Source organism: Herpailurus yagouaroundi, unplaced genomic scaffold (assembly GCF_014898765.1).
Source record: "Herpailurus yagouaroundi ecotype Mexico unplaced genomic scaffold, PumYag 160, whole genome shotgun sequence".
Taxonomy (NCBI): Eukaryota; Metazoa; Chordata; class Mammalia; order Carnivora; family Felidae; genus Herpailurus; species Herpailurus yagouaroundi.
The window spans coordinates 21,891,141-21,917,879 of record NW_024412401.1 but is presented as its reverse complement, the minus strand read 5'-3'; the positions used below and the strand labels follow the sequence as shown (position 1 = coordinate 21,917,879).

Genomic DNA, 26,739 nt, shown 5'->3' with positions numbered 1-26,739 from the left:
CCTGGGGGTCCGTCAGGGCTGTGGATGGCCTTCCTGACCCAGAGACCTTTTTATGGTCCAGATGAGGCTCTTCCCAGCTGGGACACCAGGGAACCACACTTCAGATTCCAGTACATTCCCTCTACTCCCCACCTTCCCCTGTGCATGTTTGACCCGTCCTCCTAGACCCCAAATCTAACGCTCTGTCTTATAGGAAGCCTGCTACCACCCCACCCCCCACACACCCCCGGGCCTCATCTCTCCCTTGAGCATACCCCAGGGCACTGCCCATGGTCTACCTCGTCAGAGCTGTGGTGACTGAGTGCTCTCATATCCTGGTTGCTCCTCTTGGAATCCTCCACCTACGTGGTCCCTGAACACAGTAGGCGCTCGATGGATATGGGTGGAATTCATTTGAATTGGGCACATGCCCCTCCCTACCGTGTCCGACCCAGAGTCAGGGGCTTAGGGCCCAAATATGTGTAATTAAACAGGGCTTCAGCTTGACTTCCATGCCCCCACTCTTTCTTCCAATATTTGCTCTGGCTTCTCGCTGGAAGACGCCGAGACAATGGCCCTTGTTACCCTCTGTTTGAGTTATTTATTTTTTTCACTTTTCCCTCCTTCCCCTCTCAGGGGACTCGCCTCTCGCCCTCATCCCTCATGTTTTCCCTTTCACTTGACTGTCACTCTCATTGTCCTCCCGGGGCCAAGAACGCGGGGTGACAGGCAAGGGGAGCCCAACCGGGCCAGGGAGGCTGGAAATATAGTCATTAATGGGACCCGCGAAGCCCAGATGTCCTCCCTGAATGCGGGTAATTTGTTTTTAATGAAAAACCACGCGGTGACCCTGAACAAATGAATTTTCTTTATAAGGAGTCTATGTGCAACGGCACACATAAAGGACCCAGATCAGGGAGACTTAGATCCAGGGTTGGAAAAAAGAGAGAAAGAAAGAGGGAAGGAGTGGAAAAGAGAGCAAGAGAGATGAAAGAGCGAGGAAGGGAAATTCTAAAATGACAACTGTGTTATCATGTCCTTTTGTCTAAAGAGCAATCCCAGGTCACAAATGCCTTGGGCATTGTCCTGCCAGAGCAGGATGCATGATAGTTGTGGCCATTTTGAGGTCTTGTTCACAACAATGCGAAGAATACGAATCACCATCTGGACGGATCTTTACAAGCCTCTTTCGTGCATCATCTCAAAGGATCCGTACCATAGTGTTAGGAGGGCACGGTTCGTAGCCCCATTTCACAGAGATGAAAACTGAGGCTTAGGAAAAGTGGTTTGCATACGGTCACACAGCTAGCACGTGGTCCAGTCCAGATGACAAGGGGACTTTGCAATTTGGTGTTTGACTCTCAGAAACACTGTTAGAAATCGCTTTTAGAGAAGGGTGCACATGAGCAGATCTGGGTAAGGGGAGGTACCATGTCTGTACCCAGGAGTCTTGGATTGAAGCAAATCCCCACAGCCTCTGGAACTTTCCATCATGGCTTTGTCTATGTGCAGACTTTCTGAGAGTGCTTTGGGTAGGGGATTTCTGGAAACAGAACTCCCCGGGAAGAAGCCAGAGACACTTGGGACAATGGCTGCAAGGGAACAGAACCTGGAGACCAGCTAGGTATCATCTGCCATTACCTAGGATCTTGTGGTGGGGTGTGGAGCAGGTTACTGGGGGCAGCAGCAAAGACAATGACTCAGTGGGGGCCCTGCCCTTGGCTTTGGTGGAATCTGCATGTAGGAAAAGCACTGAAGGCAGTTAGCACAGGTCTAGATCGGGGAGTGTTTCTGTGGTGTGGGCAGGGGTCTGTTCTAGCACGTATCTCACAGAGGACCGTAGTACATTCTGTAGCTACAACTCCCTCTGTCATGAGTGGACAGGGCTGGACTCACCCTTAGAAATCAGCCTGCCAGGGTGCAGACGAGGTCAAGGAAAAGCACTTGCTCAGGGTCACACAGCAAATCAGAGGAAGAGCCAGGCTGGCCCTTGCCGTGGTAGCAGCCTGCCCTGTGGTTCCCACTGGGGAAATACTAATGCCCTCCCCACCTTTCAGCACTTCCCTGAAGCAATGAAAAGAAAGCATTTCGTCTCTTGACCTCAGGCAGGCCTGGTATTCCTGAGGTGGCCCGGGATGACCTGGCTTCTAGAACAACTCAAAGCAGGACTCTTACCTACTCCCGCCTTGTCGTGTTCTTCCTGAGCCCACCTCTTTCCCCAGCCTGGGACCTGGCCAGCTGCAAGAGCATCTCCTGGGATCCGGACCGTCCCCGTCCCCGTCCCTGTCCCCATCAGAGCTTCTGCCTGGGACCTGTAGGCCAGGACCCGGCTCCTCCCGCTCTCTGCTTTTCCTCCGGAGTCAAGCAGCTAGACAAAAAAGAAATGATTGTTTTCTTTTCCTGGGTTCAGTTTCCCTCTGGAAGTTGTGACCCAATTAGAAAATCAGACAAATAGAAAAATCTGGCCATGACCCCAGCTGAGGTTATAAAGTCTCTGCTCGCATTTAGGTCTCTACCTCCGACGCTCTCCTGTGAGTCCTGGCTGGCTCAGGCTTCCTTGGCCACCTGGAGCAGACCTTCCTCAGTGTCGTGCTCCTCTGTAATTGATGCTTTATTCCCCACTGACTTCCAAAATGGATTTGAGACAGCTTCTTGACCTTTCAATAGCATCGGCCCAAACCTGAAATCCCTGTTATACAATAGGTGGGTCTCGTGCAGAGGCCCAGGAGCGAGGCTGCTGTTGCACGCCCCGCCCCCCCCCCATGAGTGGACTGCTGGACAGGGTCCCACCATCGAGCCCATGCTTTGTGCCCAGCTCTGCACCTGGAGTTGCCCATGCTTCGCTGCTGGAGCAGGGAACTCACTTTCTTGGAAACAGTTTCTGTCTGGATAGGTTCCAGAGCATGCTTCCAAAAACATACTTTTAATCAAAAAGAAGATCACCAGAAAAACTGGGACAAATTGTGATTTTTTTTTTTTTTTTTTGACAGTGGACGATTATAAATGCCAAGAGGGGTTGCCAGTTGGCAAATAAACTCCTCCGGTGAGGTCTTTGATTAATTACACCACCAGCGAGCTGAGCGGGTGGGGTCTCTTAACGGTCCTCAACTGTAGGATAAGTTCTGATCTTCCTTTTCTCCCTCCTTTTTCTCCTTCCTTCCTGCCTTCCTTTCTTCATCAGACAATCCCTCAGCTCTTCCTGGGTGCTGAGCCCAGTTCACAGAGTGGGCACAGAAATAATTGAATTTCTCAAGTCCTTGGAGCATTTGTGGGGCACATCACCCATGTTACCTACTCCGAATGGAAAGAAACCAGCTTGACTGTGGCAGTTTGTGGGATCACTAGGCCCAGAGACCAAGCAGGGACCCTGGGGAGGGGGGGAGGGGGGATAGGAAGGTGAGGTTTGGGGGATGCAGGAGCCGAGGGCTCGCCTGCTGACAGGAAGGGATGCTCTGGCCTGTGGCCAGCTGACCCTGGGCCTCCCCAGGAGGGCTCCGAGGGAAGCCTGGTCCCTGGAAGTCTTCACCCTGAAGTGGGTGCCAGACCCGTGTGTACAAACAGGGGACTCAGTATTTAGGAGTGGGGAGGAGCAGGGAGCTGCCCTGAATGGCTGCCCGCTTTGGAAATTTCTATGCATTTGTAATAACAAAATTACCATAATTTGCTCGTTAACGCAGCTAGATCAGTCAAGCATTGTTCCATCGCGGGCAGGGAGGCCGTGGCGCCTCTCTCTGCACACTCTACACACCCCAGCCAGCCTGCCAGCCCGTTAGAGTGCTGGAAATTAGCATGCAAATGGTCCTAATTCGGTGGGCGAGCTGTCAGGCAGCGCCTCTCCGGCCTCGTCTCCGTGAAGGCCCTGACAGCCTGGCTCCAGCGCCGGCCCACCCTCCTCGCTCCAGCCGGGAGGGGCTCCGAGGGGCACCTCCAGACTGACAGCTTGGCGGCCTCCCTCCCTCCGTCAGCGCCATCAGGCCTGGCGGCGGGCTCCCCAGGGAGCAGGCAGGGCCTGCCACCGTGCCTGCCGTGCCTGCCGGCCGAAGGAGGCAAGTAGGCAGGTGGGCTGGTGGGGGAGGCTGGCCAACGCTCAGGTCCACCAGCCTGGGCTTGACTGGGGCAATGGGAGAGAGCGAGGGTGGAGCTGTGGCCCCCTGACTCAGGGCCCCGTTGGGACGCAGGGACCCTCCCTGCTGGCAGGTTCTGAGAGTGGGGACTCTGGGCCCCTTCCCCCACGTGCACATCCACAAGGAGCCAATTCAAATCCTGCCTTGCTCTCCCTTCTTTGTCTTCCCGGTCTGACTTAACGTAGGACTGCCCCTCCCCCACACCTGGAACAGCTCTGTGCAAATTCTGCATGGACTTCCTTCAGCCATATTGGAGAACTGGGGGCGGGGTGGGGGGGTGGCTAAGACGGTGTGTGCTGTGGGCAGGGTGTCCTAGACTGGACTCCACACCCTTGGGCCTCAGTCCTGCCTCCAGGTTTACCAGCCTTTGGGGCAAGTCACCTTCCCCTCTCTGGACCTCAGTCTCTGCATCTTTATAGTGGGGACATCTTTATGGTGTTCCTCTCAGGGCTGTCGTGAGGGTAAGAGAGAGGGAGAAGGCCCTGCTGTCTTGTAGTTAGTAGCTGATGTGTAGTGAGAACCTCCGTGTGCTGGTCACTTCCCAGCCTGCTTGCCCTTCACAAGAACCCCACGGGGTGGGTGTTGATCTTACCCTCTTTCACAGAGGAGGAGGCTGAGGCCTCCGCTCATACAGAGGAACCTGCCCAAGTGGCAGGGCCAGGACAGTCCAGTCTTGCTTGCTCCAGAGCCCTTTTAACAGGAGAAAGCGCAGGGCGCTGAGAGCCGGGTCTACTTCTGAGAAAAGCACCAGGACACCACCTTGCAGGTGAATCACGCTCTTACGGGGTTTGGCACATCCTCAATACTAAATAAATGTGTGAAGGAAGAGAACCAGGTGGGCCCGGGTGTGACTGTCTTTGGGATCCCCACTATCCATTCTTATGTTCCCCTCCTGATCTGTGACAGCAGAATGAAGAAGCTACTGCAGGAGAAAGAGGGGGAGCCACAAGGCTTATGTTGAAGTTCCCTCATGCTGTTTCTCGAGAGCTTGCTCCTTCCTCGCCATCAGCCAGATGCAGCCCCATGCCAAATGGCAGGGTTTGGTGAGTGGACAGCGGGATGGATTTCAGTCCATCAGCTGGTAGCTCTTATGCAGTGAACAACCTACTCATCCTTACATGGCTGCCTGCCCCTTTGTCTGTTTTAAGGGAATCTCACTGGGCCTTTTGAGCTTTCAGGTAAACAAACACAGAGGCAAGAGAGATGCTGAGAAATCCAAAACCCCAGCTGGCTCCTGGCTGTCTGGGGGGCAGAAGCAGGCTCATGAGCTTGAGTCCCTGCCGCATCCCAGCACCACCCACTGCTCAGCACAGAGCCTGGGACAGAGCAGACGCTCAGTAAAGGTTTAGAAGCCACATTTAATAACACGCGGACTAAGAAAAAAAAAAAAACAAATATGCAAATATGTGCCAGGATGAACTAAAATATGCAAATATGTGCCTGGTCATCCAACCTGTGTACCTCAGACCAAACACCTTCAGCCAGCTGTGACTTTCGTTTCCATGTGGATTTTTCTTTCCATCCAGTCTTTGGTTTGTTTATTGGGGGCCCATGGCATGAGCCTGATGGAACTTTAGGGCTGTATGTACCAATCTCTCAATAGCTGCTATTGGGCTCTTGAAGAGAACAAGTCCTTCCAACCACAGGGTCTCAGGCACTATGAGGACAGTTCAGGGGCACACTCACTCCCACCCCAGAGGCCGTCCTGGAGACATCCTAAGTTCCCCGAATGAGAACGGATGGATGCCTGCAAACTGCATTTCTGCTCTAGGAAGAATTGCCCAGGCTCCCCCTAGTGGAGAATTGGGGTGCGATGCTCTGCTGCGTTCCTGGTATGTGGCAGGACCCGGCAGGAATGCCTCCTGCCGCCACAGCCTTTCTCAGTTTACCCACGGCTGGTACGTGCATACTCTCCTGGAATCCTTGTCACAACCCCTTGGTTGTGGGTACCCTTGGTTATCGCTTTTGTTAGAGACTGAGTGGAAGGGGCTGGCCCGAGGTCATACAGAGCCAGGTACTTTTCCTTCCACCAACAGCCCACATCTGGCCTTATTCCCCGAGTGTCCTTGGCTTTGGCCAGCTGACCATCTGCTTGCGTGACCACACAGCCTGGCCCTTCTTGGCCTCGTGGCACTTCTTCCCCAAGTGGCCAGAAGGGACCACTCTGTGGATAGGGCAGTCTTTCAGTACCTTTGCAGTAGCCTCCTTACTGGCCTCCCCACCGCCAGTGTTGCCCCTTTAGTCCATTCCCAACATGGCAGCCAGAGTAAGTCATTACAGTCTGAGTCAGGACATGTCCCTGTTTTGCTCACTTAGAGTAGAAGCCAAAATCCTTATATCATCTCTCCCTCCCCACTTCCCTCCTTCACCTCATCTTCTACCTCCTCCCCTTCACTTCTCCTCTCCCGCCATGCAGACCTCCTCACTGCTCTTCCAACACACTGCCTGCGCTCCTGCCCCAGGGCCTTTGCACTTGCTCTTCCCTCTGATATCCACATAGCTAATTCTCACTTCCTTCAGCTTGTTATTCAAAAGTCACCTTTCTGGTGAAGCCGTCCCTACCCGGTCTATCTAAAATTTTACCACTTTATGTTTTCCCCATAACACATGCTATATGCTGTAGTTTTACTTATTTGTTTTGTTTATTGTCTGTTTGTAGTACTAGAATATGAGCTCTGTGAGGGCAGGGTCTTTTATCTGTGTTGTTCATGGCTGTATCCTCTGTGTCTGGAACAGTGCCAGGTATTTAGTACGTACTCAGTCAATAGCTGAGGAATAAGTCAGTGGATAAGTGGACGAGCTGCTGTGTGCCTTGTGTCAAGGTCAACACAGACGGGATGTCCCAGCACATCTGTGGTGCTCCCCCACCTAGCCCTGCATTTGCTCCCTTAGGAGGCTTCTCGACTCTTCCTTCCTTAGCCCCCAAAGATCTCTCCCCTCTTCTCTTGCCCCTAGCTTGTTCCCCCCAGAAGACGCCTCTCAGCCAGGTCTGTGGGCTGGTCACAGAGGACACAGATGAACATGTCAGTTGAATTTAAGAAAGAAGAGATCTCCATCAGCACAGCCAACTTCAGGGCTGATCCACTCAGTACACTCCTGGGGAAACTGAGGCCTGAACTGAGTTTGGGGTAGAGAAGAGACTCCCTCCTGGTCCTTAGAGTTGTGAGACTGGCCTGAGGGGCAGTCCTGACTCAGCTCCCCCCGCAGAACCTGTGCCTTATCAGCTCACTGAGTAGTGGTGATGGCTGCCCAATGACCTGCTTGGAGTTCAGCCACACCAGCCAAGCCCTTCGTAGTGTAATTAGAGGTTGGCCTCCTTAGGACCTGGGGACTAGACACCTGTGTGCCCCTGGGGCCACTGGGCGACTCCTTCATGTGGGGCAGTGCTTCTCGAACTTGACTGCACAAGGCCAGCTGGGGATCATCTCCCAGAGTAGATTCTGGTCCAGTAAGCCCAGAGTAGGGCCCAGGATGCTGCATTTGAACAAGCTCCCCAGTGATGCTGACGTGGCTACATTCAAGTCGCTATCCACTGGTGCTCCTGCTCACTGCACGTTGCAGTCACCTCTGAAGTTTGGGCAAATCCTGATATCTGGCCCCACCGCGGAGAGGCCGATTCAACTGGGATGAGGTATGTCCTGGTCACCTGGGGTTTTCAAAACTCCCCAGATGATTCTAACAGGCAGCAAGGTTCGGGAACCACTGGCCCGGGTCACTGCACATCATCCCTGCACCCGGGGCAGCTCCACTCTGGGGAAGCAATACAACTGAAAGACAAAGGTGGGGGGTTGACACAATGAGGAGGAGTGAGGAGCTGGGAGGCTGCATCCCGCTCCTGGGCACAGGAGAGGGCACCCAAGGATGCAATGGGGGGCACGGATACCAAAGGATGGGGCTGCTGTGTCTGGATGCCAGCAGTGAGGGAGGGATAGAGAGAGCCTGGGAAGCCCTCCCAGGCAGAGAAACCACCAGGAGAGGTGAAGCAGCTGAATGGCCCCTCATAGCCCTGGTCTCTGGCTTCAATCCTAACCCTGCCTCTGACAGCAACTCCCTTCCCCCTCTTCAGCCTAGCCTGCCTCTCTGCGTCTCTACCTGTACCCCTGCACTGGTCCCCAACCACCCAGGACCCATGTAATTTATGTGTATGTTTCCCCCTCCTGCAGACTGTGGGCTCTTGGTGGGCAGGGACCGTGTCTGATTCATCTCTGCCTCCCCAGGCCCCAGGCCCTGCGTGCTGGGGGTAGGAAAGGTGTGTGGAATGGAGTGTATTCCTCCGGGCGCAGTGGTGCTCAGGGCCTCCGTGCTACTGAGTTCCCAGGGCACAGCAAAGCCTGCGCATCGTGGTAGTAATTGTGAAGGTAAATCTTGTCTGGTCTCCTCGCAAACACTTGGTGAGGCTTTCCATAAATATGTCAGCAGCAGCATTAAAATTTGATGGCAGGCGGCTCAGGTCGGGACTAGCACTGTGACTTCCCAGCAAGGTATGACACCATCACCTCCCTCTCATTAGTCAGCGGCAGGATGCGCGGGCCTCTGCATGGAGCTGGGCCCAGCCAGGGGGAGGTGATTTCTTCCGGGGAGGACCCCTGGCTGCTCTGAGGGACACGCCAAGGTCTAGACCACAGAAGAGTAAGTCAGCTTTGGGCTGACGTTGGGCTGAGAGGTAGAGTCCCTGAAGGCCCTGGGAATGTTCCCAGAGGCTAGATGGCCTCTGAGCTGGAGGAGGCTTGAGCCATTTTTTGAGTCTGGGAGCCGATAATAAGGGCTGGGGACTCGTTTCAGCTTTATAGACAGCCTGGTGGAAATTGTCCATTTGCCCCCAAAAAGGCCTCGTAGAACACTTTAAAAGGGCACGGCATTAAACTCATCATTTGAGCAAACAAAGGAGTCTGGGAAGAAAAAGTATTTAGATTGGAACCCAGCCTTGTCTACTTCCCACCCCGCCATTGTCCATTTGGGGAAACTGAGGCTAGGTGAACCTGAAAGAGCCATGTTCAGGGTCACACTGTGGTAGAGACAGAATGAGATCAGGGGCCTAACTCCTGTCTTTGCATCTAACTTCGGCTCAGGTCATGATCTCACAGTCCGTGAGTTCAAGCCCCGTGTTGGACTCTGTGCTGACAGCACAGAGCCTGGAGCCTGCTTCCGATTCTGTGTCTCCTTCTCTCTCCACCCCTCTCCCACTTGTGCTCTGTCTCTCTCTGTCTCTCAAAAATAAATAAACGTAAAAAAAAAAAAAATTAAAAAAAAAAAACAAAAATCGCGATGTGTTTCCAAGCAGTTAAAGAGTTTCTGGATTTTTTTTTTTTAAGTTTATTTATTTATTTTGAGGGAGAGAGCGAGCAAGTGCATGAGCCTGGGAGAGGCAGAGAGAGAGGAAGAGAGAGAGAGAGAGAATCCCAAGCAGGCTGTCATGGTCGGTGTGGAGCCTGATGCAGGGTTTGAACGCATGAATCATGAGATCACAACCTGAGCTGAAGTTGGACTAACCACCTGAGGCACCCAGGAGCCCCAAAAGTGTCTGGGGTTTATTGGGCAGTGTGTTACATTAGCAGTTGCCTTGTTGGGCCTCTGTGGCTTGTCCCATGCCAGGACACGCTGCGTCCTGCTAAACTGGCCTCCTGTTTGGGAGACTGACCTCACCCCCAGGTTCCCTTCCCTGGTGATGCGGGCCTCACACTTTGACTCTTTTGAACACAGCCAGGGCTGGCAGGAGGCACATAGATACAGGTTTTGGTAACCTACTAAATGATGAAACCTGAATGTTCACTGAGGCCCACTTCTCAGCCACTTCCTACAGGAAGCCCTCCTGAATACCCCAGCTAGAATAAATTTTAACTTCCTCTCCGATTTTAAACTCACGTTGCCCTTTTCTTGTACCCAAATTTCTAGTTCAGGGTCTAAGAACCCCTTAGATGCAAGGAGTTCCTGAGAACTGGAGTATGAGACCCTCCCGGGGGCTAAGCACAGAGCTCTGAATAGAGTAGGGCCACTGTCAGTGCTGAATTGAATAGATTTACCAAAATCGTAATGACTTTTTTAGACATCCATCACAGATATGTGAACTGGATTTGGGGTGGGGGGTGGATACGATTCAGTGTTAACGCCAGCTGAATTCTGCAGAATCTGGAGCCTCGAAGTTTAGGTCATGGAATGGGGGCTTCTGGCAAGGTCACTCGAAGAAAACCTTCAGGTTTCCAGACTGAGCATCTTCCGATGGCCAAGGGAGTGGTAAGGAAAAAAACCTTCCTAGTTATCCAGCCCAGCTGCAGCCCCAAGGAATGCAGTTTGCTCTTGCTCTTTTCTGAGCTCTTAACTACCAGTGGGTTTTGCTCTTGCCTTTTAAAAACACCAAAGCAAAATGATAGCAAGAACCACACTTCTCTTAGACCCTCCTGCAGGGAGCCAAACTCGGTGCCATTGTTGTGTGTCAGAGAGGCCTGGCCAGGCCTGGTGGGAGCCCAGCCCCTCAGGAGAGCACCCATCCGGGGCTCCTTTCCCCCATGGGACCTGCACCCTGGCCCCTGCAACAAACGTAGCCCACTTCCCTTTCCTTGTGTGTTTTGCTGCCTTCCTCTGTCTGTCTCATGCTTCTACCAAAGATCAAGAACCAGAGTTTTACTACTGCTTTTCTAGTATGATTCCATGACCCGGTTAGGTCTGACACCCATAGGAGCTGGCCTAAGGAAGGTGCATTATGTGCTGTGCATTTATGCTGTGGGTGGGGCCCTGTGCTGGGGGCAGGGAAGGTTGCCAGGATCTGCTAGTCCTGGCGATCACTTGGTGATCACTTGGTGATCGTCTTGGTTCACGCCCTCGAGGAGGAGCTGGACTCACCAACAGACGAATGGAGACAGGGTCACAACTACCCTAAGTCTGGGCAGGAAGTGCTCTGGACCATGGGGCTGAGGATTCAGAGGAAAGTGGGGGAATGCTCTCAGCTGGCACGATCACTCCAGAAAGGCTTCCTGGAGAAAGCAGTATTTGAGCTGGGTCTTGACAAGTTGGGAGATTAGACACGAAGAGGAAGAGGAAGGTAGTATTTCAGATGAAAGGCACAGCATGAGTGGATGGCGATGGGCCCCGTGGAGCATCAGGGGACTGGCAATTGGTCTTTGGGGCAAGCGGGGAATGGGAGGTGTGGCTCAGAAGCTCACTGGGACCAGACCCTACAGGGTCTTGAATGGCACCATGGAGCTGCTGGTCATCTTCTTGCGGCTTTGTCATCACAACTGTGCTGCCTGTGGGCACTCCCGGGTGAGGCGCCCCAGAGACTGGGAACTCCCTTGCCTCCCCCCCCGCCCACGCACACAAATCAGGTGTTGTGCCCTAGAGAGGCTGCCAGAGCAGTTTGCACACCGCACATTGTCTTGCCCGTTGTTTGCTTAGATGAGGGCATGGAGACGGAATTCTGGGATAATACCACAGCGGGTGAGCAGATTAAAATTGACGCAGAACTGCTCCAAACGTGCCATAGCATAGCCAAGTGTCTCAAATTGAAATGTCTACAGGGGCCCAGACAGGTTACAGGAAGATGGGAAGTCAGCCTTGGGGGACAAGACAATGGTTGTAAATTGCTTGTGACTGATGACACACTTGCCCCTTTCAAACACTGGGCTGACCATCAGTATATTTTGACTGGCCCCACGTGGCCAGAAGGCCCCAGTTCCTGCCTCTGACGACGGCCAGCTGGTGGGGTCTGCTGTGCACCCTGTAGCCCACGGTGGAGGTGCTGTAATGCGACAGTGGGGTTGTTTCCCTTGAGTTCCCCGAAGGGCCCTTGCATTCAGGTTCTTGCGGTAGACAGCAGGAGTCGAGCTAACGGCACAACAGAGGACCAAGCTGAGGTTCAGAATGGTCACTCAGCTGCCTCAAGGCCAGTCAGTGGCAGAGAGCCAGGGCTCGGCCCTGGTCTCCAGCCCAGTCTCTGTCTGATTGCAAAGCCCACGGCTCTCTTGAGAAACAGAAGTGAGACACACTCAGCATTCACTCTCTCACACTTGCCCTCTCTCTCGGTTTTTCTCTTCTCTGTTTTTCTGAAGGCCTTCGTGGCTGGCTTGAGCTGGTGGGAGAAGAGGTTTTTCCCAGGAATGGATCGATGCTCTGTGTACCAGGCTGTCTGGGCTGACAGGGCTGACCTTTACTGAGTTGGCTCGGGTTTTCCTTTCCCTGTTGGGAGTCCACGAAGGTCTTGCTCTGGAGAGAGGGAGGTTGAGAAGCCTTGGCCTTCAAGGGGGCCCATCTGGGGGTGGGTGCAGTGAGAGTAGGAAAGGGGAAAGTGTTAGTGCTGAACACCCTTTGGGGTCAGTTATTTAAATCTCTGCGGCACACACTTTCTTTACAGGTGAGAAAACTGAGGCTTGGTGAGAAGGGGCTTGGTCAAAATCACTCAGGGAGGCTTTGACAGAGCCCCAGACTTCAGTGTGTGTGCACAACATGCACATCCATGTATACACATGTGTATGTATGTGCATGTCTATATTCATGTATATATGTGTATATATATATATATATATATATAGGTTATGTGTATACACATGTATGTTACACATGTAATACCTAGGATAGTAATACAATGTATATACAATTATAGAGTATATATATATATATATTTGAGAGTTTGTGCCTGTGTGGGATGCTGCAGTTATAATCTCTCTGACTATAGACAGCAACGCACCGAGTACCCAGTGACCCTCAAGCCCCGGCACATCATGCGGTGCTGCAAAACCATGGGGAGGAGCTGGAGAAATCTCACGGTCCTTTTCAAGTCTTTCCTTCCTCCTCCTCCTCTGCAAAGATTTTCTCTCAAAGCCCAGTTTCAATCCTTCAGAAATAGAACTTGGCCGCGAAGTCACTTTGAAAGACTTTCCGTATGTTAATTACAGCCAGCCAAGGTCTCGAGCAGAGGTGGGAGCCCACCATCTGCAGATGGGGTCGGCCCCCGGCGAGCTCTGCAAATCCCCATCATCTGGCAGGTGTCGTTTTGGGTTAATTAAGAGCTACACTGAGCCGGTTACCTGTCACTTCTGAGAATTTTAGGAAACTTCGACTTTCTTGCCGTCTCTGAGCTTTTTAGCGAAGGAGAAACAAAACATCTCTGATGCTGACAATGTTCCTGGCTCTGGACTCTCCGGGAAAACACATGTTCGCTACTAGTTACCTCATTGATTTTTATCGCTAGTTCTTCTGTACTTGGAAGACAGCATTGTTTGGGGGGATGCCCACCATTTATCCTAAATGTCTCAAGCCTCTGCTTCCTTTCTGAGTCTTTGAGGGAAGAACATATATTCCTCACCTTTATTCTGCTTTGGAAGGACTTTTGATGTGTGTCAGGGGCCTCTTTCAGCAGTTGGGGCTGTGGTCAGAGGGTTTGGGGTGGGAGCAGGGACGACCGAATTTGTTTTCTCTACCATCAGTGATGAGGAGGCACCGGATCCTCCCCACAGGAGGGTGTGCAAAGATCTGTCACCATTAAGTCAGCCGATCTCCACGAGCTTCAGAAATAGAGATTTTCCTTCCCTCCATTTTACAGATGAGAAAGCTGAAGCGCAGGAGAGAAATTCACGTGCCCAAGGCCACCCAGCCTGTGGGTGGCAGAGTCTGGCCTGGACCGTGGGTCTGTCTGACTCTAAAGGCCATTTTTTTGTCGTCTTCTCCAGGGTAGACAGCTCTGGGCAGAGATGAAGGTGGAGCATACCTTTGTTTGTGGCCCTGGGTGGGAGCCTGAAAGGGGCCAGCCCTCTGTCGTGGGGCCAGCCCTCTGTCGTTGGTCCTGCTGACAGTGCCGAGGAGGGGGGAATCTGCTTCAGGTGCCCCAGAGTCCCACCATGTCCCATCTGCCTGGTCCCACCTCCCTGCATTTGCCCAGGCAGTTGCCCCCTCGGGCCCCACCACTGCCTTACCCAGCGCAGAATGCCAACAACAGCCAGCTGGTGTCTCTGGCACCTGCAGACCAAGTAAGCTTGACTCGAACCCTTATTCCCTGCCTCGTGGAAAGGTCCTGTCCTCCCCTAGACTTCTGCCACATTTCCAGGGGCGGCTCACTGTTGCACACGATGGCTCAGGCCTCCTCACGTCACAGAATTCTTGGGCTCTGTGATCTATGTTGCTTCTGGACCACGTCCTTCGTGTCAACCCCTCTGGCCACCAAACCACAGGACTCAGCCACCTCCTTTGATTTCCACGTACGGAGAAATCACCAACCTAGTCGTGAAAGGCACTGGGATATGCGGCGGGCTTAAATGTATTTGAGATAGTGGCTGCGGGAGGGGAAGGGTTCCAGCCCCCAATACGGATGATTTAAAATGGGAATCTAGACCCCCACTTAAATGTTCTTCACCCTCCTACCCTCCACATACACGTGATGGGATATACACATCCTCTTTTCCCTTTATCCCTCTCAATAGTAGAACCTCCCATGATACAGGTCCTTTCTCATGCACAGCACTTGGGTCTCTAAACTCCACTCCCAAACTAGTATGGGCTTTCTTTTGCATATTCAAGAGCTCAGTGAATGTTGTAAAATTCCTTTCAGGGCCTTCTCGGTTTTTAGAAGAGACTCTTCCTCCTCCCTCTCTCCCCAGCTTCCTCAGACTCCCAGGTATGGGTAGAGGGAAGTTCTGTTCTCCCAGTAACATTATCTTGTTTCCTTCTCACCATTCCTATGATACAGGTGCTTTTCTTAGGCCCATGTTCAAGATGAGGAGACTCTGCCCAGAGAGGTTCGATCACTTACTCAAGGCCACGCAGCCAGTAAGGGAAGGGCTGAGTGCAGAGCCCGGCCCTCCCACAGGAATGTCCACACCCACCTGTGGGCCCGCCTTCCCTCACCCCTGCCTACTTTCTGCTCCCACAAAGCATCAGGGACCCAACCTGCAGTGCTGACTCCAACTCTGCTCTCACTCCATCCTGGTTTCCCCTTGGGACTGCTCCCTCCCAGGAGGTCCCAGATGGAGAAGATGATGACGTGTTTGGTTGGTGAGAGTTCCTGGGGGCTTATCTGTGACCACCTCCAGACAGGCCAGGAGCTGTCTCTGAGGAGGGCCCATGTGCCGCGTGTCTTCCAGATGGAGGTGTCACTGGCCACTGAGTGACGGCCACCTGGACATGAGATGAGCTGGCACCCATTCCGCCTCATAGGGACTTTTCTATTAATGCATAAAAAGTAAAGGTTTCCCAGTTGAAGGGGGTGGTATTTTTGAGAAGTGCCAAAAGCATGGGTAAGTTAGTGGAATGAGACAAGGGGCCCATGCTGTCCTTTGTGCTGTGCAGTCATAAGAGAAGGTTTTTATTATTTTCTTCAATTCATTTTTGTGTTTGAGTGTAGCTGACACACAACGTTACATTTGTTTCGGGTGCACAACGCAGTGATTCAACGTGTTTATACATGATAGCTACGCTCACTGCAAGGGTAGCTACCGTCTGAGCAGGTGCTTAATGTGTGACCTGTGTCTGTGGCCAGCTAGCCGGAGGGTAGCTGAGGGTCCTAAGGATGAGCCAGAAGTGGGGACTTCCGTTTTCTGCCCCAAGGAGCATCATTTTGTACCTATGGTTATTGTAGCCATGTGGTTGTTCCCGCTTGCTTGGACTGTGGCTGCCGTCACCTGGCTGGTCCCCCTGACCGCAGGCTCCCCTTCTCCCGCTGTCCTCCAGGTTCTGGCACTGCCTGGTCTTCCCCGGGTACCGGCTCTAATGGGAGAAAAGCACAGCGTTGTTGCCCCACCAGCTCTGCTCTGCGACTTGCCTCCGCCGGGGCCTCACGATGACCTGGCCGTGCAGAGGTTCACACTCTGACCAGACCCACCCCAGACCTCTGCTTGTGCCTGGGATGCCCTGCCTCCCCTCTGCATATCGACATCCTATCTATCCTGGCTCACATGCTCCCCGCTGCATGCCAGAAAGTACCCCCCGTGCTTTCCCCAGACCTTCTCCTGGTTGGGCAAGATTCCCTCTTCTAAGCTGCTGTTGTGAAGTTTGAAAGGAAAGAAGGTGAATGCTCCCGGGGTGTCGTGTCGGTGGTGAATTTAAGCAGGGAGATGAAGCAGGAGGTTGGAGCCTCCAGACCCGGAGAAGCCAGCAGCAGGTGGGACTCAGTGAGCCCTACGGACAAGGCCTCCTTCTCTGCACCATGGCTCCTGAGAAGTGAAAATGAAACTCAGCTGACAAGGGCCTCGAAAACAAGAGAGACAGAGGCCAAAATGGGAGGGCAGGTCACGTAGGCAGAGGGTCCTGGGCTGGAAGGCAGGACGCCCGTTTGGGAGCCCGCCCCCCGCCACCCCCCCCCCCCCCCCCGCCTTCCTGAGGCTCCGTCTCCTCACATGTAAAATGCAGACATTTGCACCCACCTGTGAGCTTCACAGGATCGTCAGGAGGGTTAAATGAGATTTTGGATGCCAGGGAGGCTCTGGCGGCCGGTCTCAGATCATGGTCATCATTGCTGAGCATTTACTGTGCACCAGGCACTCTGTGTAGCACTCATTCAGTCTTTACAATGACCAGATCAGGGGCATCTGTTAGTTGCCCCTACTTTACTGAGGAGGACACTGAGGCATGAAGAGGCTGCATGATCTTAACTCTGCCGAAGATCACAGAGTTCAGAAGAGGCCGACTCGGGATTTAAACCCAGGCAGTTTGGCTCCAGAGCCCTTGCTCCCAGCCTCTGTGCCAAACTGACTTGAGGGTTCAGTGGTAGCACGCGGGCTTGAACCTAGGCAGTGTGCTGCTTCCCAGCTGTCTTTGGGGCCAGGCGAGGCCAGGTTTATAGACGGGCAGCTTCCTGGGTGGTTGAGGACCCGGCCTCCCCACATCTCATGGGCTGAGGGCTCCCTACACTAGTTTTCTGAGTGGCACCTCGGAGCATCCCAGAGACAGAGCATGAGTGGGGGAGGCTGACCACGCCCACAGGTCAGCCTCATGCCCCAAGATGGTCAAGCTCCCCTCCCCCAGAATGCTCACTCTCCCAGGGCATCTCACAGAGCAGGGCTTGCCGAAGACGCCCACCGTGCCCCTACTCAACAGACCGGCAGGGGGTCCCTCGGGGTTCACATCTTCTGCTGAGGAGCAGGATAGTGTGGTGAGTGGAACCTGACAGTGGATCACATAAACTGGCCTGAATCCTGGCCGTCAGTACTAATAACAGACGGGAGCCACCATCTGTGTCCCTAGTTGACCAGGGAGTACCTATTCAGCCATTCAACAAATAGTTCTCAGGGGCACCTGGGTGGCTCAGTCGGTTAAGTGTCTGACTGCAGCTTAGGTCATGATCTCACGGTTTGTGGGTTCGAGCCCCGCGTTGGGCTCTGTGCTGACAGCTCAGCCTGGAGCCTGCTTCGGATTCTGTGTCTCCCTCTCTGTCTGTCCCTCCCCCACTCACGTTCTATCTCTCTCTCAGAAATAATATAAATAAACATTAAAAAAAATTTTAGGGGCGCCTGGGTGGCTCAGTCAGTTGAGTGTCTGACTTCAGCGCAGGTCGTGATCTCACAGTTCGTGGGTTCAAGCCCAGCATCGGCCTCCGTGCTGACAGCTCAGAGCCTGGAGCCTGCTTCGGATTCTGTGTCTCCCTCTCTTTCTGCCCCTCCCCTGCTTGCACTCTCTCTATTTCTCTCAAAAATAAATAAACATTAAAAAAAACAAAACAAATAGTTTCCAATGCCTGCTAGATGCCAGGCCTTGTACTAGACATTGGGATGGAGACATGAATTTGACAGACAAAACTCCTGCCCCCATGGAGCTTACCTCGTACTGGAGGAGGCAGAATTAAAAAGATAAGCACAAAAAACAAGATATGTTGGATTGTGATCAGTTCTATGGGGGAAAAAAAATAAAGCAGGAAAGAGGGATCAGGTGGGAGGAGTTACCATTTTAAATTCAGCGGTCTGGGTGCACCTGGGTGGCTCAGTCGGTTGAGCGTCCGGCTTCGGCTCAGGCCATGATCTCACAGTTTGTGAGTTCGAGCCCCACGTCGGCCTCTGTGCTGACAGCTCAGAGCCTGGAGCCTGTTTCAGATTCTGTGTCTCCCTCTCTCTCTGCTCCTCCCCTGCTCGTGCTCTGTCTCTGTCTCTGTCTCTCTCTCAAAAATAAACAAACATTAAAAAAACATTAAAAAAAAATAAATTCAGTGGTCTGGAGATAAAATTGAAAAAGCCTAGAAGGCAGTGAGGGAGAGAGTTGTGCAGACATATGTGCAAGACTGTTGTGTTACAGGTAGAGGCAGGCGAGTTAGCAGTGATTCATGGAACACGGACTGTCTTCGGTGGCTGGGGCATCACGCAGGGGGCGGGGTACGGGGGGAGGCAGCACACAGGTGTAGAGAGGAACCACACCCAGACCTGCAGGGCAGACACTTCCGCATCACAGGAAACTCCCATGTAAGTGCTGTGGGAAACTGCGTGCATCTGAAGAGGCAGCTTCCCAGAGAAAGAGGTATCAGAGAGCCAATTTGGGGACAGGGTGGAGGTGGTGGGGGGTGCAGGGCAGATAACACAGACACAGTAAACTCTGGCCGAATGAACCCAAGACCTGCACTCCCGGGGGCTGGAGATCCAGGAGGCTTCCCGGAAGAGGTGGCCTTGGAGCTGAGCTGGCCGGCAGGCATGATGCTGCTGGATGGAGAAGCAGAGACAGCCTTTGCCAGCAGATGCCCTGGGCCCAGGCGCAACACTGTCAGGAAGTGCCTCTGATGGGGCAGCCTGGAGCCCTGAGGGGAGGGTGGCTGTCCCCCTTCTCCAGGCTGCTCGGTCTCTCTGATCCCCCACCCTGCCCCCTAGGAGGAGGAGGAGGCACTGATGGATATGCGGAGGCTGGGCTGCTGCGGCCCAGCACTGTCACCATGCTCTCCCTCCCTACGCCGGAACCTGACACGCTGACCACTGAGGCATAAAAAACAGAGAATTGGAAGGCTCAGCCTGTCAGGCTGGGAGTGGCCCCCAGAGAGGCCTGAGGAGGAGCACGTGTGTGTGTGTGTGTGTGTGTGTGTGTGTGTGTGTGTGTGTGTGTCTGTCGCACGCTCTGCCTGTGGTTGCCTGTAGAAATGGGGAGGAGGCTAGCTGGGCCCAAGGGGTGGGAGCGGCTGGCCCCTCAGGCCTCCTTTATTGTTCCTGCCCAACCTGGTGGAGCCCCCAGGGACCCTACATCTGGGCCTGGCTGCTGGGGAAAGAGCAGTGCTCCAGGTCCTGACTTCTGGTTGGTCCTTCTGGAGGCCCCTGCCCTTTGGCCCTTTGGCGTCCTTGAGAAGACTCCATGGAAGCATGTTTGGGCCCAGGGTGGTCTCACGGGGCTGTGTAACTCCCATCACCACTGCCAGGGAGGGGTGCACAACTCTGTAACCAGTGGCTTAAAAAGCCAGTCAACGGCCAGCTACCAACAGCCTGGGCCAGGCATTGAGGTCTCTGCTATGCATCAGGCCCAAACCAGGCCCTCTGGAGTCCCAGCCACAGGGACAAGACGTGCAGGGCCCTCCTGCTACAGAGCCAGGACAGCAAGGTTTGAGGGCAGGGATTTTGAACTCCTTTCCTATGACTGGCTGGTGGTAAACAGGCTCTTGTGGGGCTGAAGAAAGAGCACAGGGAAGGGCTGGATGCAAGAACCCCTGCCCCATGAGCAGCTGGGTAAGAGTGAGCTGTCCTCCAGGCCTGCTATGCCCTTTTCCCCAGCGCTGCCCGCCCCCCTGCCCCCCGGCCCAGCTTGTAGTTCCTGCCTGAGCACACCTTTCCAGTGCCTGCAAGGCCCCCACCCACTCCCCCTTCTGTGCTCCCCAGCCCTCTGGCTTGTCCCTTCATCTCAGTCAAGTGCCATCTGCCTTCTCCTGGCTTTGGGTCTCAGTTTGTGTCTCATCCTCCCCATTAGACCAAGGCCCAAGGAGAAGCCACCTCTAGGTTTACCACACAGAGGGCCAGACTACAGTTGAGGTCACCTTTGGCTTCTGAGTTCAGAGCCACTCGGGAAACACATGGGAAGTGAAATCGAATCCACACTGGGGCACTGGAGTGCCCCAGTCAGGGCTGAGAACCAGGCAGCCTGGAGCTTTGAACTTAGGTCAAAGTCATTTTGTGAGAGACCCTTTCACCTGTAAAATGGTCCAATAACCCCAGGGAACACCTGGCTCATAGTAGTTTCACGGTACATATGTTAGAGGCCAGTATGTACTCCCACTGCTGAGAAAAATGTTATGGGGGAAATACAATACCAATGATAGTTGTCCACTGAGTCAGGATGTGGACCAGACTTGCCTTTATTGGTTACAAAAAATACCTGCCGTTTACGTAAGAGGCACATGCCATTGGCATTTTCCAAACCTGATTTGACATTTGGTTCCTGTTTCTCTCCCCACCCACCACATACAGGGAGTGAGTTTTCCGGGAGCCCCTACAGCCACCCTCAGTATCCCTCATACAACGACTCCTGGAGGTTCCCCAACCCGGGGCTGCTTGGTGAGTACTGGTAGAGGCCCTATGGGGCCCCTGGGTCATCAGCTGCCCCATTAGGACTCCTCTTTGGGCCAGGGTCCTTGACAGCCTGAGTTTTGGTCACTGATTGGGGGTGGATAGTCTGGGGGTTGTGATGGGAGCTTCAGACAGTAAACACACTGCAGCCCACCATGTACCCTTATCCCTCCCCCAGAGGTTTTGGTGGATAAGGGAAAATGGCAGAGAAGGGAAACAGAAAAAAGGGCATTGAAGAAATGAAAGGAATGTAGAAAAATTGCCTGCCCAAGAGTAACATATTTCTTAAGAATCATTGAATATTCCAGTGAGAAATTTCTAAGTAAGAGGCAGTGAGGAGGCCGACTTGGATTGATTGGTAGTGGCTACCCATCTTGATAAGGACTCTGAGGCTTAGTGATTGATTAGTGATGTCTGCCATGGACATCAGCAGAGCCAGCTCCATTTGGAAACTGATTGCCCTGTGGCTGAAGGCCTTCCAAGTCATGCCATTCTGAGCTCAGTTGGAGCCCAGATTATCCATTGCTGGGGCCAGCCTGATCTGTGTACATCATCAAGGATATCTGGCCACTCCAAAGATCAAGCAGGGGTAACTCAGCCCTCAAAAAGCCAAGGAGAGCCTTTTGTTTTGTTGAAATTAACTTACATGAAACCAGCTGGCGAGTGATAATGGGAGCTCAAGTTTCTGGAGCATGAAACCAGGGCCCAGGGCTGACAGATGTCACTCACCACGTGGGGGCAGCGCTAGCCAATGAGCCTGCAAGTGACAACACTAATCCTGCCCCAGCAGTCAGCTGAGGAATTCTACACAGGTCAGGAAGAGCCTCAGAGACCATCCAGGTCTGTCCGTCCAGCTTACTAAGGCCTGCTTAAGTCAGAACCTATTAATTCCTGGATCCTAAATTATTTTAGGACTGGAAAACAGACTTCATCAAGAAAGCAAGAACCTGGTACCTTCAGACTCAAATTGCCAGGTCATGGGTCTTTGAAGGAGGCCTTGAAGTCACGATCGTGATTAGGCGATTAGGACAGACACGTGACATAGACACATAGACCACCCTCTCATGTACTTGGGCCTCAGGCTGCCCAAAGCATTTTGGCATATTATGCAAAACTTGTGGGTACAATAAAGAACAGTGCCGGTTAGTACTCCAGATCCCTATGTCTGGCGATGTCACTCATAGAAGACCAGGGTCTTTTTTATGGCCTCCCAGAGGGGCTCATCTGTGGACTATGTCTCAGACTTCTTTTTTGGTTTTGGTAAAAATTAATTCTAAGTATGGAGCCATGTCTCCACTTACCTAATGCTTTTCCTTAAACAAACCCCCTGAGAGACCTGGGTCTCAGCCTCAGGCCCAGCTGTCAGTCTCAGGAGGCAAGGGCTAACCATGGTCTCCCTGAACCAGGATTCTAGCAGGGGTAGGGGCAGAGGGATGGGTCTGGAGCCCAAGAGGATGGCAAGGGGAGGGTGGGACTAGACCGCATCTGAGGCCTTAGCTGCTCAAGCTCAAGTGAAATCCAGTTCACATCCCCAGTTACCAGGCACGGGCTGTGTTTCTGGTATGGAAAGGATGTAGACTCTGTGTCAGGTCGCTCCCAGGCTGGAGGTGAGGGAGCCTCAGGCAAGTGTGTCTGTGCTGGGAGGTGCTTAGTGCCTTGAGAGGGACCAGAACCAGCATGGAGAGAAGGAAGACGAAACAAAATCCTGTCCATCTAAATGAGTACCTGATAATTGTGTGGACACCAGGCAAAAACTCTTCATGTGGGTTACATTATTTTATCATTTCAGCAGCCCAAGGGAGCGCATACTACTATCTCATCACATACATATGAAGGCAGTGAGACTCAGAAAGGTTAATTAGCTTACCCGAGGTCACACAGCATGCAGCTTGCAGAATGAGGTCTCAGACTCAGGTTACGCGGAGCCCAGAGCCTATTTTCGTAACCAGTGTGTGATGTGGCGCTCTCATCCCCTGAGCAGTTACGTCCCAACGGTACTTCAGCCTCATCCCTCCATAGGAAGCTTTGCGGGTCCTAAATACAGACTATGTATGTGATGAGAATAGCTCTGGTCAATTTTTGAAAGCCATGTTATTGTATTCACCTGTCAGAATTTCAGTTGCAAACAACAGAATCCACTCTGGCTAGTTTAAGCAGAAAACCAATTTGTTGAGGGATATCGTGAGCTTCCAGAATCTCCAGGAGGACCAAAGAGACACGGGTCGGGACACACAGCCAGGAACAACACGCAGCCACACTCCCAGGGCCGCTCTAGCCTCCTGGTGCTGCCAGTTGGCCCTGTGCTCTATGCTGCTGCACTAGCCAGGCTGCTGGGCGATCCGAGCAGATCGAGTCCCTCAGCCCACTCGCCTCCTCGGGCTGCTCCCTTTCCAGTCAAAACCATTTGCCAGGGAGTCTAAATGGCAGAGCCTAGGTGATATACCTGTGCCCTAGCAGCACACGACTGGGAGAACGAGTTCTGACTTCTAGCTCGAAGAGGCAGGCCTCATACCACAGGAGACCCTGCAGATACAGGAAAAGCTTAAACAATGTTGGGCAGTTACAGACGTGAGAGGTGGCCCCTGCACCATCCAGCTCTATGACCTGGGGAATCACAGTCAGGTCATCAACCAGTCTGGGCCTCAGCTGCCTCAGGTGTAAAGTGAGGGTGATTGCCAGTGGCAGCTTCATTCAAGCAAGGAGCTGATATGATGCTCTCTTGAGGCCCGCAGCCCTGAATGAGCAGGGATCCCACTTTCCTGAAGATGGGTGAGATGCCAGGTTCCCTCTACCATAGTCTTGCAAATAAGCTCCAGGCCCACTCACATCTCCCAGATTTCCCTTTACCCAGAGCGTCTTCAGGGCTTTAAGCTGAAAGAATCCCACTGCACCAGGGAGCTAGACTATTTCTGGGGAGGGCACCAGGGGTGTGGAAACTTGTTCCGCGGTTCCATGGTGCTCCTGCTAGATCCATGGGAGCTGTGGAAACAGGTGAGACCCTACACACATACACACACACACGCACACGCACTCACACCCTTGCCCACACTGTCCAACCTTGGCCAGCCTGGTTGAAGCCCCCTTCACAGAAACACCACCAAAGTGGAGGGACAGTGCTGCCTAATGAAGCTGCACACTGACTGCTCAGGTGAACTTCCCTCCCCACTGAGCCTCCTCTGCAGGAACTGCCTGTAGGTTGTCCACACAAGGCCCAGCCAGGGCACGGTGATCAGGCTGGGAAGGCACAGAGGCAGGCCGTGGGGAAGAAAGCGGTGGTCAATTAGGATTAGAATGGGGTGTGCCTGTGGCCACTCTAAGGGGATGAGAGGGTGAGCAGGAGCCTGGAATGATTGTGCCAAGAAGTAAATTGATGATAATGAGAATTAGGAAAAATGACAGAAGAAAAGGACAAGTTTATTCTAGAAGGAGGTCTAATGGGCACCAGAAAGACAGAGTGCTTTGTAAGGTGCTGTTTTTATTTCTTATGGTAAATGCAAGCAGTTTTGATTTCGCAGGACAGGCTGGCCAAGAGATTAGGCTTCGAGAAGGGAGTGAGTCAGAGCCGAGGGTGAGAGGTGGCCAGTGGGGAGCTCAGAGGGCTGAGCCAGGATTGTCCAAGAAGACTTACTTCCATTTCCTGTCCCTCGAGGCCCATTTGCGAGGACAGCTCCTGTGGTTTTCCTGCTCCCGTGCCATGCCCAGGCGTGCAGGGATGCCCCCACCATAGGCACACACACACGTTCCTCTCGCTTGGGCTCAGGCAGCAGGCAGGGCTAGCACTGCAGATGCTCTGTGGGTGACTGTCTTAATGCTGTCCCCATCCCAGAAGAGAGAGCAGAGGAGGCCGGCTGACAGGTGTCTCTGAGTCAGGGCTCCAACTAGGAAGGTCACAGAGGAGGCATCAGAAAACGCATCTCTGGGAATACGTAGGCTGGGATTGGCGTCTTTGCCTCTGGAACAGCATAGCAAGGCACTGCCTGCTCCTCCTCGGTTGTCATTGCTGCCTGAGCCATATCGCCTCCCAGGGAGGCAAAGGGAGGAAGTAGTGTATCTGCTAGTTGGGACTGGGTTTGGAGGACCACTGTGGCACATGCTAGAGTGCCTCCCCGCCCCGGCTTGCCCTCGTGATTACAGACTAGCTGTGTGATCTTGGGGAAGCTGCTTATTCTCTCTGCGCCTCAGTTCCCTCATCTACTACACGGGGACAATACTAGTTCCTCCCTGATGGAATGGTTTTGGAAATGGAAAGAGTTAATGGCTATAAAGGGCTTAGAAAAGTGCCTATTTCCAAGGCACTCTCACAGCCTTTTCTCATGGTGCCCTCATATAGCTCCATTGTGACCCCCTTTTACAGATGACAAAAATGAGGCTCAAGGGAGTGAAGCCACTTGTTCAAGGTCACTCAGCCAAGAGTGATAGAGCCTGACTAGCCACCTCCAGGCCTAGGTGCTCAGTTATGGTATCCGGGAGAATTGCCAGGATTGGTTTGGATTTGGCTGAGATTTCAGAATAAGTATGGGCCGGTTCCCTTGGGGAATTAAGAAGCTCACTATTCCCACCCCAAGAGATGTATTGATCTACGATGGCAACGAGGACCCCCACTGCTGTCCACTTGGATAAACACAGCCTCCAGCATTGTATAGGCCATGAATTGCACTGTGGTGGAAAGTGTCCTGAATCCAGGCCAGGCGGTGGCACTGAGAGGTCCTGTGACTTTGGGCACATGGTTTTGGTTTGTTGAGCTTAGTTTCCTCATCTGTAGAAGGAGGCAACAGCCTAGTCTTTGTGGTTCTGAGAATCTGCTGGACTCCCCTCAGACTCTTTCATCCCTGGGGAGGAGTCAGGGCACAGAATAAGCCTCCTGGAGGCCTCATCCAAGGCATGTAGTCACATGTAGAGACAGTGGGAGGAATCCAGCTTGGCCCTCACACTGGCTCTGTCTGGAAGTCACGGGCAGCACCTGGCCCTTCTCCCACGTACTCACATACCTCAGTCTTCCCATGTCCATATCTTCCTGTCCTCCAAACCCAGTCCAACCCACATCCCCCAGGAAGCCTGACCCTGCCAGAATAATCTTGAATTCCCCAGAGCTCTTCTCTCGGAGCTCAAATCCCCCTCCTGACTCTGAACATTGGTCTGTGTGTGATATTTGTGCAGCATTGCCCCTTGCTGCAGTCGAGCCAGAAAATAAATGAATGACCGGGCAGGGGTCTTCACTGTTGTTCGTTTACTCAGTGCTTTTGTTCACTGACTCAACAAACCTGGCTGTGAGCACATGTCACGTGCCAGGTTACACACTGGGGACTAAAGAAAGACGCCAAGAAGAGCAGCGTCCAGCCTCTGCCTTTGTGGGGCTCTCTATCCATGGGCAGAGGAAGAAGCAACTGAAGAGGTTATAAGAGCACATGGCCCAGGCTGTGGCAGAGTGTGAGCTCAGGGCAAGGGGCTTCGGGAAGCAGAGGGTGGGAAAAGGCACAGGGGCAGAGAGTATGATAAAATGGGCCGAAGTGAGGTTGAAGTGAGACAACACATGTGAAGGACACTGCGGTGTGGGGCAGAAGAAATGCTCATCCAGTGGTAGTTACTATTAGCATTAGGGTCTGTGTGAGACGCCTGCAGAGTCTGATTTCACCGGAGTGTGATGTGTGAGCGGTGTGGAGTGGGAAGCAGTGGTTGTAGGAGGTAAATCCAGAGAGGTCGGCGGAGCTAGGTCCCGACGTATCCACAGGGCAAACTGAGAAGTGATGACTTTCCATCCTCTAGGTCAAAAGTTGGCAAACTCATTCTGTCAAGGGCTGGATGATAAATAGTTTAAGGCTTTGCAGCCTGTGTGGTCTCAGTTGCAATATTCAGCTCTTCTGTAGTTGCATGAGAGCATCCGCAGACAACACAGGGAACAAATGGGCAAGGCTGAGTTCCAGTAAAACATTGTTTACTGAAATAGGCAGCAGGGAGGATTTGACCTGAGGGCCCCAGTCTGCCCACTCCAGCTCTAGGCGGTGAGGAGGCCTTGAAATCTTGTGAGCAGGAAGCAACCCTGATCAGGTTTGCAATTTGGGGAACAGACTGGGACAGACTGGCCTGGACTGGCTGGGAGGGAGGAAGGGGCAGGGGTGGGGGACACTGGTGGAAAGGGGACCCCAGGTATGGGGCACGAGGTCACCCTCGAACTCTGTGCTCTTTTCTGTCTCTCG

At 53.1% G+C, this 26,739-nt stretch overlaps 1 protein-coding gene and 1 long non-coding RNA gene across 4 annotated transcripts in view; one reads left to right on the top strand and one right to left on the bottom strand.

Annotated features, from left to right (window-relative positions):
* Positions 1–26,739, top strand: part of PAX5 (paired box 5) — a 187,421-nt gene that overhangs the window by 160,130 nt on the left and 552 nt on the right. For all 3 annotated transcript variants that reach the window (XM_040481702.1, XM_040481704.1, XM_040481703.1), the window contains one exon: positions 20,447–20,533. In XM_040481702.1, coding sequence (XP_040337636.1) covers positions 20,447–20,533 — 87 coding nt within the window. The remainder of the gene's footprint in view (positions 1–20,446; positions 20,534–26,739) is intronic.
* Positions 15,358–26,734, bottom strand: LOC121034679 (uncharacterized). Its single transcript, XR_005792560.1, has 2 exons — positions 22,413–26,734; positions 15,358–15,791 (listed from the first exon to the last, which is right to left on the bottom strand). It is a non-coding gene; the product is annotated as an uncharacterized LOC121034679 (long non-coding RNA).